We start from the raw sequence: 17,858 nt of genomic DNA, 5'->3' as shown, positions 1-17,858 counted from the left end.
GGTCAGCAGGCTGGGAAAGAAGTCCTGTGAGGTTCTGCAGGTGACTCTGTGTCCACATCAGAGGCCAGCCTGACAGGCCATAAGCACAAGGAGGGATCTGGAGGGACAGGGCAGGAGGCAAGTATGACCCTGCCCCCAGAAGGGGCTGGCTGCCCGGCTGCCACCCGAGGTGGACATCGCTTTTTGCTCACATCGTAATTTAGGAAGTAAGAACCCCAAAACCATTTGTTGTTGACACCCATAGCTAAAGGGAAGTTAAGGAAAACCACAATCTTTGAACCGAGCTAGCAAGGAGGCTACTGCTGTGACTGGAGAGAATGGGCCAAGTGGTGACCGGGACAGCCTTGTGAGGCCTGGAATTGCCCCCAGCAATAGGTGTCTGGAGATGGTAGACATGGATCCCACCCACCACAAGATGCTTAAATTGCTACTGCTTTAAGTAGAGAAGGAAAGACAAATTGGTTTCAAACAGATTTCTCTCTGCCTTTGTGGGGTTTTTCCCTTCTTGTGGTCTCCCTTTGAAAAGCTTCACCTCGGAAAAACATTCCCGTGTTCTCTGGAACACCGTCAGCTGACGGTGACGGCGTCCTGTGGTGGCGCACTCCCTGTCTGCCTTCCTCAGACCCAGGTCAGCAGTCTGTGGGCAATGTCACGTCAGGGCTTGTGGGGTCACTGACGCCTGTGGCTGTGGCTGTGACGAAAACAGCTAGCAGAGTGCCGGGGTCCCACCACATGTGGAAGTCCAGGGGGGAACCCGGCTGGGACTGGCTGCTGCCTCTGGGCCAGCCACATTATCTCTGGGCCTTCCACTTGTCAGTGATGGAAGCTGAGCATGGGGGCTCTGTTTTCTACAAATCAGTAGATGTGTAAGAGGGAGAAACTTCGAGAAGCCAGCCAGCTCCCCATCGGCCAATGACCACAGTGGCCAACAGGCTTCCCAGGCAGGATGGAAGGTAAGCATTGCTCAGCCTGGCCACGAGAAACCAGGCAAAACTCCAGTCCATTCTATTGTGAGGCAGGAACTTTGGGTGATGCCCTGAGTTGGGGCAGGAGCATGGAAGAGTTCTTGGAAATTCCGGGGGGGATGGGGCATCTTTAAAGGTCTTCAGACAAGGCCAATCAGCTCATGGGTTGCCTTGAGTGGGTGCTGCCTGCGTCACAAGGGGCATTTCTGCCGTCCCAGCACCATTCCGGTGCACCTCTCCCGTGTTCTCCCAGCTCTCTCTGAATCCTGGGCGGCTGTGCCCCAGGGATGGCCAGGCCCTTGAGCAGCTGAGATCACCCTGGAGGTTCAGCCTGACCCTAGCACAGTGATCTTGGCTGTGGCTGCTGTCCTGCTGCTTATAAGGCCCTGAGAGTCACTCCGAGCCTGACAGGAGAAAGGCCTATGCAGACCCTGGAGGCTGGATGACCCCTAGGACATATGCATTGTGGACGGTGTCCTGGTGGCATAGCTTCGCTGCAGGCCACCCTTGCCCACACTGACATTCAGATGCCTGAGGCCCAGCTCCTCACACATTCCATGTGGTATCTGCCAGGATCTGGGCTTCCTTTGCTTTCCACGCTTTCCACATTTGACAGCCCTTTTTCAAAACCAGATTTTCCAAAAGACTCACTACCCTTTCCCCCTCCGAGCCAGCACAGCCCTAATGGGTGCCAAAGTACCTGGGGGTAAGAGATTACCATGGGTAGAAGTCAGACAGGCATGATCCCGGCACTCAGATGCGCCCTGAGCTTTCAGACGGCCCATGGCCCACAGACACAGTACCAGACATCAAGCACGGGCCCTCAGACTTAGTATCAGACCTCAGGCACAGTACTAGGTAGGCCTCAGGCGTGATGCAGGGCCCTCAGGCTCAGTACCAGGCCTCAGGCGCAGTACTGGGCTTCAGAAACAGTTCTATGCCTCAGGCTCAGTGCAGGGCCCTCAGAGGCACAGTGCTGGCCCTCAGGCTTGGTGCTGGGTCCCCTGTGCCGACCCCCACATAGGTCCTGACAGCCAGGGAGATACCTGCGCCCTGACTTCACTCCTGCACCTCAATAACGTGACAGGAGTGCATCCCGAAGTGTCTAGTGAGAGCAGAGTCTGGCGTTAGAACCTGCTCTTCTGTCAGTGTGATAGCTGATGCTTCTCATCCCTGTAGCTGAACTAGAGAGCAGAGACACAGCCTTTAGAGTTAGGGACCCCACCCCGATGTCCTCTGAGGGTCTAAACTGCTGCCCCCCGACCCTGCCATTCCCTAACATCTCCTGTGAAGGCAGGGGCAGCTTCTGTGTGCCGCCCTGCTTGCTAACCGCAGGTCTGTGGAGCCAATGTTGCCTTCCAGCCCCAGGGCCTTGTCCCTGCAGTCAGAAGGAGGCACACTGGAACTGGGACCATGGGGCTACTCTGGCAGGTGTCTCTTTTCCATGTTCTCACTGTCCGAAGCAAGCACTTGCAGCCTCGGGTCAGAGACCTGCAGTGTGCAGACACCTTGCCCCTGCTTGAGTTGCTGGCCGTACACAAGCACTAGCAGAACATTTGGTTTTTCCTTGACTGTTTAATTTGAACCCAAGTAGGAATGCTGAAGTTAAGAGCCTGAGCTGGGAATTGAACCTGGACACATGGAATGTGGAAGTCTCAAGGCTAAGTTACCCCCTCCTGATTCGCACCTTAGCTCTCCGAGTACTCATGTCCCACCCACCCTATCTGGGACCAGCCCAGCTGAATGACAGTGGCATGGTTCTCACCACCAAATCATGAGATGGAAGGCACCCTTCCAGCCATGGCCCTCTTTTCTCAGCTGCTTACCAAGCTCCTGGGGAGGATAAAGCTGGGGCTGGACCTGGGTTGTCACTATAGGTCCCTGCGTGCTCACCTAGGCCTGTACACACATATCACTCACTGTATGCACATCTGGGCCTACACACACACACACACACACACACACACACACACACACACCACTCCCTGTGTGCTCACCTAGGCCTACATACACATATTGTACCCGGATTTTGAGATCCCCAGAAATCAGGAGTCTGAAGTCGATGCTAACACATAAGGGCAGTTTGTTCAGGCCAGCCTGCACTCTCAGCTGTCACTCACGCAGCAGTAGTAGCAAAAGAGGTGGCAGAAGCAGCAGAAGGGCCAGCAGCACATGGTTTTTATGCATTTTAGGCCAATTCCACGGTCATGACTGGTTAGTTTAGCTGTTAACTTTTAAAAAGAGCAAGTTGGCAGACTTCTGTTGATGGGTTTGAAGCAAGCAACTTTCAAATAGTACAGACTGGTGGGCTGTGGGGTAGTGAACAAGTCTTATCTAACACCTCCTTCTTGAGGAGTGCTCTGCTTACGTGACCTGCCAGGTGTGACGCAGACTATCAGGCCTGGAGTTCACACAGCCCCCAGCCAGGCAAGTAAGGCAGAAAACATTGAGGTTTCTCACACACACATACACACACACCCCACTCTGCGTGCTCACCTAGGCCTGCGCGCACACACACGCACACACACACACACACACACACACACACACACACACACACACCCCACTCTGCGTGCTCACCTAGGCCTGCGTGCGCACACACGCACACACACACACACACACACACACACACACACACACCCCACTCTGCGTGCTCACCTAGGCCTGCGCGCGTGCACACACACACACGCACACACACCCCACTCTGCGTGTTCACCTAGGCCTGCACGCGTGCACACACACACACGCACCCTACTCTGCGTGCTCACCTAGGCCTGCACGCACACACACACACACACACACATACACACACACACACACACACACCACTTACCCCACAGCATCCCCTCACCAGGAGAAGGAAAGTAGTCTGCCTTCTCACTGCATTGTTTTCCTTAGGAACGGTCAGCCCCAGCAGCCTCTGCAGGCCCACGTTGGTGACATCTCAGTATGGATGAGGGGCCAGTCTGACGTCATGGCACCTTAAGCTTTGTGTCTTTTAACAGCCACACAGAAAATGGGTTCCTCTGGCTAGTCCTGGACCATAAATATTTTCATAGGATGCTTTCTCATTCTGGAAAAGGGGGTTACAGATCAACTCGAGCTAACAGTGCTTGTTTTAAATTAGAAACTGCCTGAATGTGAAAGTGCAGGAACCCTCGCGGGTCACAGAAAGGACTGTAGCCACCACAGGGCAAGCCTGCTCCTCCCCCATGGTGGGTGGTTTCCACTGGCTCCTTCCCATAGCTGCATCCCAGGCTCAGCTCCTCCCTACCCTGGGCTGCTGCTGCCCTCCGAAGGTCACCAGAGGGTGAGGGTGGTTCTGGCCGTGCCACGCCAGAGGCTGACAGTGCCTGCTACCCTCAGACCCAGTCTGCATGGGGGGATGCAGTTCCAGTGCCGTGGTTGGTCGAAAGTGTGCGTACGTAACCCCAAGTCTCCTAAGTGACTGCTCAGTGACCGGCAGCTCCAAAGAGCATGAGCACAGGGAGCCCAAGCTCTTGACGCTGCCCTGCTCTCCTGGCCTGAGCCGAGAGGGTCAGCTGACACCGTGTCCTCACCTGTGTGATGGTGGGGGTGGATGCTGTGGTACAGCAGGTGAGACCACCATACAGGATGTCCATAGCCCATTTTGGAGTATAGTTTGAGTCCCCACTGTGCCACATCCAATCCGGCATCCGACTGACACACATGCTGGAAGGCAGCAGATGATGATTCAAGTCCTTGGGCTCCACATTTTGACTTGTCACAGGCCTGGCTGTTGCAGGCATTTGGGGAGTGAACCAAAGGGTAGAAGATACTGCGCGCACTCTATTTTCTCATGTTTATTTTCCTCTCTGCCATTTCAAGGAGGTGAAAGTAAATATCCATGCATTGAAAGTGAGGTGTACATGAGAGAAGGCATACACATATATAGGTTGCATAGAGTGAGCACTGGAGTTTGCACCCATTACAATGTTACTGACAGCAGATTTCACACTGAAATAAAGTGATCTGGAAGCACACGCAGGGCCTAGCGGAGTTGCAGCCATGCCGTGCATAGCCTCAGCCCCTGCTCCGTGTCTTTTTGCAGGTTGCACGGCTGATGGAGATGGGATTTTCCAGAGGTGACGCTCTGGAAGCCCTGAGAGCCTCCAATAATGACCTCAACGTGGCCACCAACTTCTTGCTGCAGCACTGAGGAGCCAGGAGTGGCCCAGCCGAACGACAGTGGCATGGTCCCCACCACCGAGTCAGGACTGAGCAGCCCCTGGAAGCAACTCTGTCTTCAGGAGGAGGTGGTTCTGCTGCACCCATCCTTAACTCCAAGATTGTTACTGTTTTAGTATCAAAATAAGTTTGTCATTAAATTAGCATGTATTTTCTATCTTTCTTGGTATCTTTGTATCAGGTATTGCCCTTAGCCTAGAGACTTCTCATGCACTCCCTGGGTGTTTAAAGTGCAGATGGCCAGAGCATGCCCCAGCCAGGGTCACGACTGCTGAATCTGCCTGCTGGCCCAGGTGCGCTGGCCCGCACGCTCTGTGACTGGTGCCGCTGTGCAGGGACAGGTGGTTATATTCAGAGAGGGTCCGTCGCACAGTTCCTCCTGGGCCACCTTAAAGGCTCTTTGTTTTTTCAAATCCAGTGGCTTAACATGATCCACACCTTCTAGAGACTGATGGAAGAACAGGGAGCTAAGTCCTGCTGCAGCCCAGAGACTCTCCTGAGGCTTTCCCACCTCCACTGGAAAATGCTGATGACGATCAGATACCATTGGATGTTCTAGAATACTCCATGGCACTCAACAGTGAGCTGCTTTTGCTATCAATCTCCAGACTTAGCCACTCAAGCTAGGGGTTAACATGGGACAAAGAGGAAGAGAACTACAGGCTCCTAGAGTGAGGCAGGACCAGGCCAGAGAGCTCGTCCTGAGGACAGAAGAGGAGGCTCTTGCCACGCACAGCAAGCTGAGCAAGGGATGGTAGTGTAGCCTTATACCTCCAGGCCCGATGCCATGGCTATGTGAGGCCAAGCAGAGCAGAGATGGGAATGGTCAGGGATGAGATTGGTTGCCAGGTGCCAGGGCCAAAAGCCAGCCACCCACTGTGGTGACTAATGGGAATGTGGAGTGTTCAGTCCACTCAGTCTGTTTTCTGGACTCTGGGTACTTTTGAGAGAAATGCCCTGTTCCTGGACGCAGCCCACAGCAGTAGCACATAAAAATCCATGCAGGATACTTCCCATGCCGAGGGCCAGGGGCAGGGAATGGCTGCATCCAGAGCCACACCATCTGTTTCCTCTGCTCCTGCTCCCCTTCAGAAAGCACCCGGCAGAGCAGGGTCTGTCTGGCGCTGAGGAAGGACCCTAAAAGCCCCTCACAGGCAATGTGGCTGACCAGCCACCTACAGAAACCCTACCTACCCTGAATCCAGAGGATTGAACTGGGGGCAGCCCCAGGCTCTTCCTGACTTCTCCCTGCCACTCGCCCAGGTCCCTGAGGCTGCCATGGCGTGCACGTCCCAAGCGCAGCTGTTACCTTCCATCTGCGTCAAGTGCTCCCCAAGCCCTCCCCCTCGTCTCCACTACCTCCGGTCCCATCACCACACGTGTGTGCTGCTCGCTCAGGGCCACATGCTCTGAGCCTGACTGCATTTCCCTGCACTGACTCACTGCTACTGCCTGCAAATACAGAGAAGCCAAACTCACCCCCTCTGATTTAAGCCTGGGAAGTCTCTCAGGCTGTGCACCTGCCCCCCACCTCCAAGGAAGACCTTGCTAGAAAGGCATGGGGTGGGGCATCCATGAGATGTCTACCCCCCTCTCCCTCCGGTCAGAATGGCTGAGACTGAGCTGACAAAACGGGCTTAATTATTCTTTTTTTAATTTTTGAATTTTGTGGTACAATTTCGTATAGACTAGGATTCCTCCCCCCCCAACAGGTTTTCCCCATGTTGCTACAGTATTATAGTCCGTCCCAATGAAACTGTTGGAAATGTGTAGCCAATGGGCTGCTGGACTGTCTGACATTGTCTGTACCAGCAATGTTGGGCACACTTTAATAAGAAACTGATGAGATTATGACTCCTTATGATGGGCTTAATTTTCAAGCAAGCAGAATGCAGAGAAAACTGCATAACTCCTTCCCATTCCAGATTAATAAAATCCTGTTTTTTGCATCCCCCTTCATAAACCCGGACTGAGGCGGTGAGTGAGAAGATGGAGCATGAAATTGAAGTGCATCCTGGTATCACTCCCAGTGGACGTATCCAAGTGGAAGTGTTCAGAACCAAGAGCTCTGGAGTTTCATCCTACACAGGTGTCTGAAGTGATGTGTGGCTTGTGGCACACAAGAAGGTTATCCTTCCGACAGCTCCCAGGGCATCCCCTCTCGTCCCTATAAAGGGTTGGACCAAGAGCACCGGGCCAAAATTCAGCTCAGGCTCCAGGATTAGTTCTGGAATGGAAATCTCGCATATGAGAAATACTTCCAGAATGCCCTGAGGTTATGAACCAGCTCCCGTCTAAAGAAGCTAAACTTTGGTGGTACCACTCATAGGGCTGGAATTCAGGCAGAGAAAGGGGTCAGGACTTGGGGGATCAGCCCCCGATTGTGGAGATCAGTATGAAAAGAGGCAGGGAGAAGGGAGCTAGTTATCCCAATGCTGGGATAACTGGAAGCATGGGGAGAGGAGATGGGATCTGGGGAATGGGGTCTGGGGCTGAATGGGGGCTGGGTGGCTTCAGGTCCAGGGGGGTGAGTTCCTGAGAAGCGGAGGACATGGAGTCTGCTCAGGAAGTACAGGGAATAAGGGAAGGAAGAGACCTGAGGCGCTGGCCCAGTAGCCATGAGGTGGGCCTGGCCTCAGTCACTTGGCCCTCCACATAAAGAGAAGGTCAGAGAGCCACAAGCAAGTCGCTGACCCCAAGGGGTGTGGAAGAAGCTTGTATTTTTGGTCTCCCTCCAGCTTCTTAACTGAAGAAACAGGGAGGGGCAGGCCCTGACCACAATGGCTGGCTAACCTGTGGCCAACTGAACTCCACTGGTAGAAACTAGTCTGGGATTTGTCACTGGGTTTCAGACAGTCCCAGGGAACCGGTTGGGGCACTCAGGCCCCCATCTCAGTATCCTCAAGTCATCCCTCAACTCCCCTGGGGAAGTCAGTTAGTCAAGACCTATGAATTTTCTAGAAGGTTTTAAGTTGCCTCAGCATGGAGGGACTTGGGTTAGGAGGACAGCAAAGGGATCCATGCAGAGAGGAAACACACTGAGGTCCTTAGGCACCCTCAAAGTCTCTTTGGGAGTTCTGGGGGCCTCTCACCAGAAGGCCAGATACATTGTAGAACCTCCAGCTTCTCCACAGCAAGACCCTGCAGCATGCATTTCCTCAGGGCTTGCCCATAGATTCTGGTGCTTTCTAGAAGATTCCTGTTGGTCACCAAACCATAGCCCTCCCAAGAGGTAGATATCCTCCCCCTCACCTGTGACATCTGGCCTGGACTTGTGGGTTGGTTGGGTGTAAAAACTTTCCACATATAGTTCTAGCCTGGCCTGACAGGAGTCAGGAGCTGCTTCAGGGAGGTACAGAAGGGAGCAACCGTGGCAGATATTTGAGTCTAGGGGTCTGTGACCAGCCCCTCCAGGGCCTAGGGTGTCTGTGGGACACTCCCAGGAACCTGAGCCAGGAGATGCCCATGATGCATGCTGATAAGTAGCCCAGTGAGCCCACTAAGCCAGGGTATCTTTGCTGAGGTGGCTCTGGGTTGAGCTCTAACCCAGCTTCCACCAACCTAGCACAGTGCTGCCACCAGGCCAGCGTCATATTGCATTGCAGCTGCATATATCCTTGTTCATCTGTATGATCATCACAGATCAGCAGTGTCATTCGTCAGCAGGTTTGAGGAGAGTCCCAGCCACCGTTTCTAGCAGGGGGACTGAGCTGGGAGTGCTCCCTAGGATGGGATTTCCAGTAGCATTGCCTCCCTGTGTTTCTAACACCTGACATGGAATATGCAGCCTCCCAACAGCAGTCACCGCTGTCATTTGCAAACAGACATGTACCTTGCTTACACAGAGAGGGCTCCTCGCTTCCCGGGGACCAGCCATACAGAGCTGCAGCCCCAGAGCCTGGGCCTCAGCTCCCGGGCCCTCCTGCATCTGAGCCTTCCAAATTGTGACAACTAGGGAGGGAACAGGGTATCTGAGTCTTGAGCCATGCATGTTGCCACAGGGTTGTGGAGCCCCAGAGTTCCGTGTCCAAGCCCAAGCCAGCACAGCCCAGGGGCCTTTCTCCAAGTCCTTCTGCATGCCTGTCCCTTCGTGGTCACCAGCGAAATGAGAGAGAAGACTGTTGTGCAAATTGGGCCATGATCACTCTGGACACTGGTGCCCAGGAAGTGGTGACAGGCAGTGGTGAGGGAAGGAACTGTGCTTTCTGGAGAAAGCCCAGCACCACAGGAGCAACTGATTCTCTACGCAATTGACTCACACACACTCTGCAATTCTCCCTTAAAATACCAAGCAACAGGCATTCTCAGAAGCCACCACACCATGCCATGGGCATCTTTCCCAGCCTGCAGGCTTGTCTTGCCTTCTGCCTTCCTCTGCACTCCTCCCCCACCTAGTGGCTCTGATGCGTCTATTTTGACATGAGATGGGATCCAGTCACCTTGACAGGTAGGTAAACCAAGGAAGTTTAAATTCACCAGCTCATGTTCCAAACAGACCCTCTTACTTCTTCCTTCAAGCTGCACCCTTTGCAAGGTCCCTGAGGAAGGATGAGGACGTGGATCAGGGATGGAGCAGGACTCCAGGAAGAATGTGTCCAGAAAGAGGGCTGTTCACTTTGGGCTAAGTGCACCCCACAGCACCCCTCAAAAAAAGGTAGACCACAAAGTCCTAAGCTCCAGACCCATGAGTATGACCTACATTGGAAACAGGGTCCTTACAAATGTGATCAGGTTAAAACGGGAGCGGGTCTGATCTCAAATGACTTTCTGTCCTAGGAAGAGACCTAGGGCAGGGAGAAGGCTAGGAACAAGACCCCCTGGGGAGGGAGAAGGTAGGACAGCTCTGCACAGGCTGTCAGTGTGGCCAGACAAAGGCAGTTGGAGCTGACGGGGGGTACGGGGTGGGGAACGTAGGAAAGGGGTTGGGGGAGGAGGATTGGCTTCTTGCTGCCAGAAGGAATGAAAGCTTTGAGGGAGAAATTCTGTTGGGTTGTGGAGAAATGAGTCTCCACCACCACCCTCCCGGAGGAGCACGTGGCTCACACTAACCACGCCTGGGGACACTGCTGCTCATCCCCAGAGACCCCAGAGGGGTCTGCTGGGTGAGGAACTGAGCCTGCAGGGACCCAGAGGGCCATCTGTCAGCTCTGGGTGCCACACCTCGGACAGCAGCTCCCCCTGGGACGTGGCTGTGTCAGACACTCTGCACTCATCTTGGCGTGGGGCAGGTGACTGTCATAATCTCCAGATGGAACAGTTCAGCTAAAGAAGTTCTTTTCCCAAGGTTAGTTGCACAGACAGCTCATTGTTCGGGTGATATGACAAACATTCAGAGGGGTGACACAAATGTCTCCAACCCTTGCACTCTGGTATCATGGTCACCGACTTACAATCTTCTTCTTCTGTTCCCCCTCTCTAAGCCCACATCTTCCCCAAACCCCATTTCCTGCCAGTTCATTCCTACTTCCAGACACATTCCCACAGACACTTGAGTCATGTATGGATGGCGAATTTTGCGTGTCAACTTGGCTCTAGGCTCTGGTGCCCCATGGCTGGGTCAAAACACCAGTGTATGTGTCATAGTGAAGGTGACCTTTAGGGGTGGTGGAAGTTGAAATTGGTGGTGTTCAAATACAGATCACCATCCACAACTAGGGAAAAGGGGAGGTGGGTTGAGCCAGTTGAGGGGTGTTCCAAGCAAAGACTTGGATTTCCAGTCTGGCCAATCTTAAAGATTCAAAGCTGCAGCTCCCACAGTTTTAAAACAAAGAATCCCTCATATACATATGCATGCATACACATATTTGTGAGCACATGAGTCCCATATTGGTTCAATTTCTCTGCAGACCCCCAGCAATTAGAAAAGTCGTGCCATGAACCCCCCACCCCACAGGGGAAAGCCTCAGTGGCCATAATAAGGCACTTTGGCCTTGAAAGATTTCTTTCATGCACACAACAACCCACATGATCAATAAGATAGCTCCAGGTACAGATAGGATCATTTCCTTCTCACCAGAAGCAAGAGAAGGTGTGGGTGGGGCTGCACAGCCCCAGCAAGGTCTTCTCCCCACAGACTCCCCAGGGTGGGGCCCAGCTGGTGCTCAGTCTTGGAGGCTTGGCCCTTGGAGCTCCCCAGTCCCCTTCCTCCATCCCTCAGGCTGCAGAGAGAAGGCATCACTCCTCCGCACCTTGCTGCAGCTTTTTGGCTTTCTGTGGGTCTCCTGACCCTGCCTCTGGCCTGCTCCCATCTCCCACACCTCCCTCAGATGTGGCTTCCTCCTTCCTGCCCCCACATCTCCTAGCCCGGGGCCCAGGCAGCATTGGAGCTGTTAGTGGCTGGCAGGAAGTTACTGGGTGGTTAGAAAGGGGCTAATGCCCCAATGGAACACTCTGCACCCTGAAGCTATGTTTCTTGCCCAGCATTATTAAGGCATTGTATAGAAGTACCTCCCAGCTGTGTGTATCAGGTGGATATGAAGCACAAATGGGTTTAGACTTGGGTTCCATCCCCAGGCTGTGTCTGTGTATATATGCAAATATTCCCAAATCCCCCCCCCACCTCCAAAAAAATACAAATTGAAGCAATTCTGATTTGAAGCATTTTTGGATAAGGAGCACTAAACCTGTACATCTTATTTCTGATCATTTTTTCCCCTTAAGGATTCTACTCTTCCCCACTCCCCAAAGGACATCAGCTTCCAACCCATAGTGCCTGATGGTTCCCGAGATTAAGCCAGAAAAGTCAGTGACCAGTTCGATCTGGCCCTCTGCTCAAGGCTGGTTGACACTTGGTGTTTTGGAGGAAACTTTTCCCTGGACCAGATAAGGAGGAGGACGCTCTGAGTTTTAAAATACACAGGAGCCACTTCTTGGAACGCGGGGATGCGAAGAAGTAAATGACAGGGTCCATGCCGCAGTTCACACTCCTGAGAGCCACCGTGAGCTGCAGGGCCAGTGCAAATGCCCTCTGCTCAGCACAGGTTGGCAGGCGGCGGGCCACGCTCAGCACCAGCTGCAGGAGGTTCAGATGGTAGGGGTTGAAACGCACCAGCACAGCCACCAGCACCACCAGGCTCAGCAGGCAGGCCCTTCGGGGCCGTGCCTGCCGGTGGTGTAACAGGGAATCTTTCCCAACTGCCCTGCGCTGCTGCAAGGCGACCTTCACAGAGCAGAAGAACACCACTGTCACAGGCATGCAAAAACCAACTGCACAAGCCACCAGGATGGGGACAGGTAGCCCCATCTTAGGCTGCACACTTCTATGCTCCGTACAGGTCGGCTCACCTGCCACAGGCTTGGCCACGGGGGCCAAAAGCAAGGGTGCCGTCTGAAGTAGCGCTAGACACCAGACGGCTGCACACACAAGCCTTGCTTGGCCAGCACGGTGGAGCGGCGGGCACCTTCGGGCATGCACCACTCCAAGGTAGTGGTCCACACTCAGGCACATCAGGATGTAGATGCCCCCATGAGTATGCATATAGACCAGGAATGCTGCCAGCCTGCACAGCTTGTCCCCTAACGGCCAGTGGAAGCCCAGCGCATAGTAGATGATCTTTCCCGGCAGTGTCAAGGTCAACAGGAGGTCGAACAGAGCCAGGTGGACCAGGTAGACACCTGTTGAGTTGATCTTCTTGCCCTCCCGACAGGCGAGGCCAAGGGCCAGGATATTCCCCAGGACACTGAAGACCAAGAGGGCTGCGTAGAACAGGGTGAGTGTCATGCCAGCTGCCAGGCGCGGAAAGGGAGGCAGGCACTGGTTGGCACTGAGGGCCAGGCTGCCTGAGTCAGCCTGATTGGAGATCATCTCATTCAGGGTCTAGGTAGGGGAGATGGAAAAACGCCTCTGGAATGGTGACAGTTAATGATTTGGCTGGGGCAACATGCATGTGGAAGACCTGTCTCTTTTTCAGTCCGTGGTATGTAGAAACAACATGCCATCCCGGGCATTATTACCCCCACTCCACCCTGGACATACGTATAGCAGCCTAGATCACCTGACTGTGCTCATGCATTCTCTGGACTGGAGTGTGGAGCAGGGTGGGGGTCCCCTAAGGGTGGCATGCCTCCGCTCCCTCATACTGGATGCCCTGGCTAGGAGAAGCCAACAGCTGGGGGCCGGGCGATGGCCACGGTTGGGATCTTAAGAACATGACCCTGCTCATGCGTGTGCCAGCAAATGCTCATTGCTGACTGCAACCTGAGCCTGGTTGTCACCATGAGCACCTATTATCAGTATGCTCTGCAGGGACCACTCCTCCAGCCTGGCCACTGCTACAGACAGTGGACACCTCACAGGGGGCACACCAGCCCCTTTCTCTCCCACTCCCTGCCCCAGCCACATCGGCATGAGGCCAGACACCTGGACGGAGCTCTGCACCTAGAGCTCACCGACATGACTCCAGCTCACCTAGCCTAAGCCTGTGTGCCCTGGAAATCACAAGAAAGAGTCTCGGCCACATTTCCCGCCCTGCTCCCTCTGTCCCCTGCCACTGCTGGGGTACCCGCAGGTGCTGCCTGCCCCTTATGTTTGGGAACTAGAGTTGCAAACTCTGTCCTCAAAAGGAAGTTCTCTCTGCTGCTGTTGGTCCTGCCACTCCCCAGATCTTAACACAGTCTGTTTTCACACACAGCATCACCTTTTCTAACCCAGCCTTGGGAATGTTTACCTTGTCACCTCCACTCCCTGCCATTGGTTACAAGCAAGTCATGAACCCACCCCCAAAATTCAAAGGGAGGGGACCCTGACCCCAGTTCAAATTGGTGAAAGTCACCAAGAATTGTGGACATTTTTCAAAACCACAAGGCACACATACAGAAATATGTGCTACTCAGGACCAGCCTTATGGCAGTCACTGCGATCCGTGTAAGCACCAGTAGGAATCCCAGCTGCTCCACCTCTGATCCAGGTCCCTCTCTGGGAAAGCACTGGAAGATGGCCCAAGTACATGGAGACCTGGATGGAGTTGCTGGCTTCAGCCCGGACCAGCCCGGGGCTATTGGGGCCATTTGGGAGATGAACAAACAAATGGAAGCTCTCTCTGTGTTTCAAATAAGTAAATAAAAATATTTTTAAAATATATGTGATTCATCAAAGCACACCTTGACAACTTTCAAAGTGTACATATCCGTGTATCCTCTCGTTCACCAGGCTGATTTCGCCACTGCCAGGGTCTGTTTCCGCACAGTGACAGTCACACTCCTGCCTCCTAAATACCAGCTCCATCTTACCTGCTTTGGAACTCCACATAAATGCAGTCATGCATGGTGTATTCTTACACCGATGCCTCCTGGAGCTCCAAATCCGATTGTGAGCTTCACCCCTCATGCAGTCTCTCTGTTCTCATTGCCAATTGTGCTCCCTGCAGGGAGTATGCCACTCGCCCGCCATTCTGCCATTGGTCAACTTTGCAGGAGTCTCCAGTCTGGGGGAAGGTAGGCCCCGTTCTGCTCTGCCTGCTCTCTCACTTGTTCATGGAGAAGTGCACAGACACACACACACACACACACACACACACACACACACACACACATATTTTGCAGAGTACGCAGCTAAGGAGAGGAAATGGCAAGGCAAAGGTTCTATAGGTATCTAACTTCAGAGGGGCTCAGAGTACCATATACCCAGGTAGCCTTTCTAAAAGCTGTCCACTGCATGGGACAGTATCACGGGCTCCCCACACCTGGTACTGTCAGGTTAGTCATTTCACCGGGAGGGGAGGTGGCATCCTGTTGTGGTTTTGATGGTGCTGCTCTGACCACTGCCAATGTCAAACACTTTCTCACTTCAAATATTTTGTCCCTTTTTCCAGTAGGCTGTAATGTCACGTAGTTCTGTAAAGCTGATGTACACACACTGCTCACTCAGCCTTGTCTTCTCTGATACACCCCCGTCCTTACAGCTGTGTTTGGAGCCTCCTCCAACCCTTCATTTCCACACCTTCAATGTGCACTCAATGCTCTCCGTGCATCTAGTCCAGGGACCAGGGAGCCAGGTCAGGAGCAGGTGGTGCTGTCAGATGCTGATGCAAAGGGCACCACCAGGTCCATGAAGCCCAATGTTAGACATGGCAGGCCCCTCCTGGTAGGAAGCCTGCTGGAGATGGTGTCTCTTGTCAATCTAGGAATAGAAATTGCTGTCTCCTCTCTGCAGGTTGAGAAGGGCAGGACTTCTGTTCAAGAGGAAAGAAAGGAATGCCCAGCTGCAAGGCAGACAGAGGGGCAGCCAACAGGGTGTTGAGCCTCGGGTTGGATGATGGCGGATGCAGGTTCTAGAGTACAACCTAGGTGATTATAAAGGAGGAAATGGAGAGATGTGCTGCATTAGACACGTGGGCATTAAATGATAGCTAGCTGGCGAGATAGATGATATATAAATATGCTCCCTGAAAACAGAAATCAAAAGTCACATTTTAACCCTCTTGAGGGTCCCTCACAAACTAGACTAGCCCCTGGGAACATTCAGAAGGTACAGAAGAATGCAATCTTCACCATTCAAGGGCTGTGGACCTTCTATGGAAAGCCAGGGGCACAGAGAAAAAGCTAAGTGTGACTGGACACTCTTTCTTCTTTCTTTTGGCCCTTCTAAGGCAGCACCCAGGGATGGGTGTTTGGAGCAGTGGGTGGGGTGCTCCTGGGGACACCTACATCCTGTACCTGAAGGCCTGGCTTGAGGCCTGGCTTCTGATTCAGCTTCCTGCCGGCGTGCTCTCTGGGAGGAAGTGGCTGATGGCTCAAGCATGTGTCCCTGCCACCCACAGGAGATACAGGTTTGAGTTGCCTGCTCCTACCTTTAGTGTGACCCAGCCATGGCTGCATGAGGGCATCTGGGGAGGGGGGCAGTGGATGGACCATCTCTCAGTCTCTATCGTTCTTTCTTCTGATCTCTACCTTCCAAAGAAAATGAAAACACAAAAGACTACACAAAAGAAAACACAAAAAACTAAGCATCTTTTTTTGAAAGTCATTTGAAAAAAGTAAACCAACTCTATAATAAGTATCTTAAAACATGTGCAATTATACCTGTGCAGCGTCTGGATTGAGAAACCATAGGCTAAGCTGCTGTATGGGACTCCAACATCCTAAACGCAGCAGCAGGTTGAGTCCTGGCCCCTGGGCTTTCAGATCAGCCTCTTGGGAAGGCAGCGAGTTGCCATCCCTGACCCCATCGCAGAAGTTACTGGTGCCCGACTTTGACCTGCCCTGGCGCCAGCTGTCATGAGCAATCAAACCAACAGATGAAAAATCTCTCTTACTCTCTCTTTCTCCCCTCCCTCTCTTTGCCTTTCAGTAAATAAACCTTAGAAATTTCTCCTTCAGCTAGATCTGCTTTGTAGCTTTATTTTCCAACTCTCTCACAAGCAAGTTGCTTCTCTAGGCCTCCAAGCCCAGACACAGCAAGGATGCACACCCTGGGGCAGTTATATGAGCTCCAGTTCAAACCCCAGCTGCTCCGCTTGCAATCCCACCCCAACATGGCCCCAGTACTTGAGTGATCCTGATGGAGTTCCAGGTTCCTGGCTTCAGCCTAGCCCAGGCCTGGCCATTGCCTCCCTCTGGGTGCCCACTCACCTCCTTTCTCCCACACGTGTGCATGTGCACACACACACACACACACACACACACACACACACGTACACGCCCATGAACTGACAAAGAGGCCTTCCCATAACCAAAACTGAGTGAAGCTCTCCTGGACCACAGCTTTGGGCTCCAGTGATATCCTTGTCCCAGGCGTATGACGACCCCTCCATCTGCGTTTGCTGCAGCTCCAGGAATTGTCCATCCAGCCCTGCCTTCCCTTGGCTTTTGCACCAGAATGGAGCCCAACCTGCCCTCAGCTCTCTTCCCCTGGCCAGAGTTCCTGAACAGCTCTACTTCACCACCCCTCTACCCAGCTCGGGTTTTCCCTTCCGATCTCCTCAACACCCACCGCCTTCACCAGCATGTGCTCTGTGGAGATGGATAGCCCAGATAGTCTGGAGCTGGACCCCCACCCAGCCCACCCCATTCCCAGATACCCCAGTTTCCTCCAGGCTCCAGCAACACCAATCAAGAGGGAGATTCCTCCCCCTCCTCCCTCCCTTCTTGCCAGCTCAATCCAACCTTGAACCAGCAACCTTGCTAGCTGTGCCTGGTAGAGGGAGACGACAGGCAGGGGAGTTTCCAAACCTGCACGGGTGAGGAGAGTGGCCGCAAGGGTTCGGTTCACAGCCAGTGGGCCCAGTACACGGAGCGAGTGGCCGGCCCAGAGCTTGTTGGGAAGTTGAGCACCTGCTGCTTGTTCAGGACTCACTGCTGAAGGATGGAAGCCAGCTGCTGACACCACAGCCCTTGGCAAGTGTCCCCTTTCCTAGCTCCTCCTGGGGCCTCCCAAGCTGGCCCTGCCAGCTTCTGCCTCGGGGTTCACCTGCAGCTCTTTTGCTGACAATAGCCCCTGCAGAGTTTTCCCCTGGGGACCTGCCAGGTCTCTCCACCCCCACCCACCCAAGTCTCCCAACCTCTGCCCCAGGCACTACCCATCACCCCATCAGCCAATCTGAAAATTGAGGACTGTTCTGCCCACTTCCTTTTCTTGGAACTTGGCACAAGACAAGTGCTTGCAAGGCTGGGCCTTGCTGGCAGCCACAGAAAAGTTCCATTCAGATCTTGGGTTGGGAATGGCGGGGGGGTTAGGGAAGAGCTGTC

The 17,858-nt window shown here is 53.5% G+C and overlaps 2 protein-coding genes across 2 annotated transcripts in view; one reads left to right on the top strand and one right to left on the bottom strand.

The window, feature by feature from the left end:
• UBAC2 (UBA domain containing 2) overlaps nucleotides 1-5,331 on the top strand; it is a 153,489-nt gene extending 148,158 nt beyond the window's left edge. The window contains exon 10 of the mRNA XM_040991542.1: nucleotides 5,038-5,331. Coding sequence (XP_040847476.1) covers nucleotides 5,038-5,145 — 108 coding nt within the window. The 3' untranslated portion in view covers nucleotides 5,146-5,331. The remainder of the gene's footprint in view (nucleotides 1-5,037) is intronic.
• Nucleotides 5,332-11,945: 6,614 nt separating this feature from the next.
• Nucleotides 11,946-13,568, bottom strand: LOC121163765 (G-protein coupled receptor 183-like). Its single transcript, XM_040991541.1, is given in 4 exon segments — nucleotides 11,946-12,006; nucleotides 12,008-12,141; nucleotides 12,499-12,990; nucleotides 13,563-13,568. Coding segments are annotated over 4 exon segments (693 nt in total).
• Nucleotides 13,569-17,858: the final 4,290 nt, after the last annotated feature.

The sequence above is a fragment of the Ochotona curzoniae genome, unplaced genomic scaffold (assembly GCF_017591425.1).
Source record: "Ochotona curzoniae isolate NIBS_2020 unplaced genomic scaffold, NIBS_Ocur_1.0 contig_64, whole genome shotgun sequence".
Classification (NCBI taxonomy): Eukaryota; Metazoa; Chordata; class Mammalia; order Lagomorpha; family Ochotonidae; genus Ochotona; species Ochotona curzoniae.
Note: the sequence above shows the minus strand (reverse complement) of the source record. Positions and strands in the feature narration are given on the sequence as shown.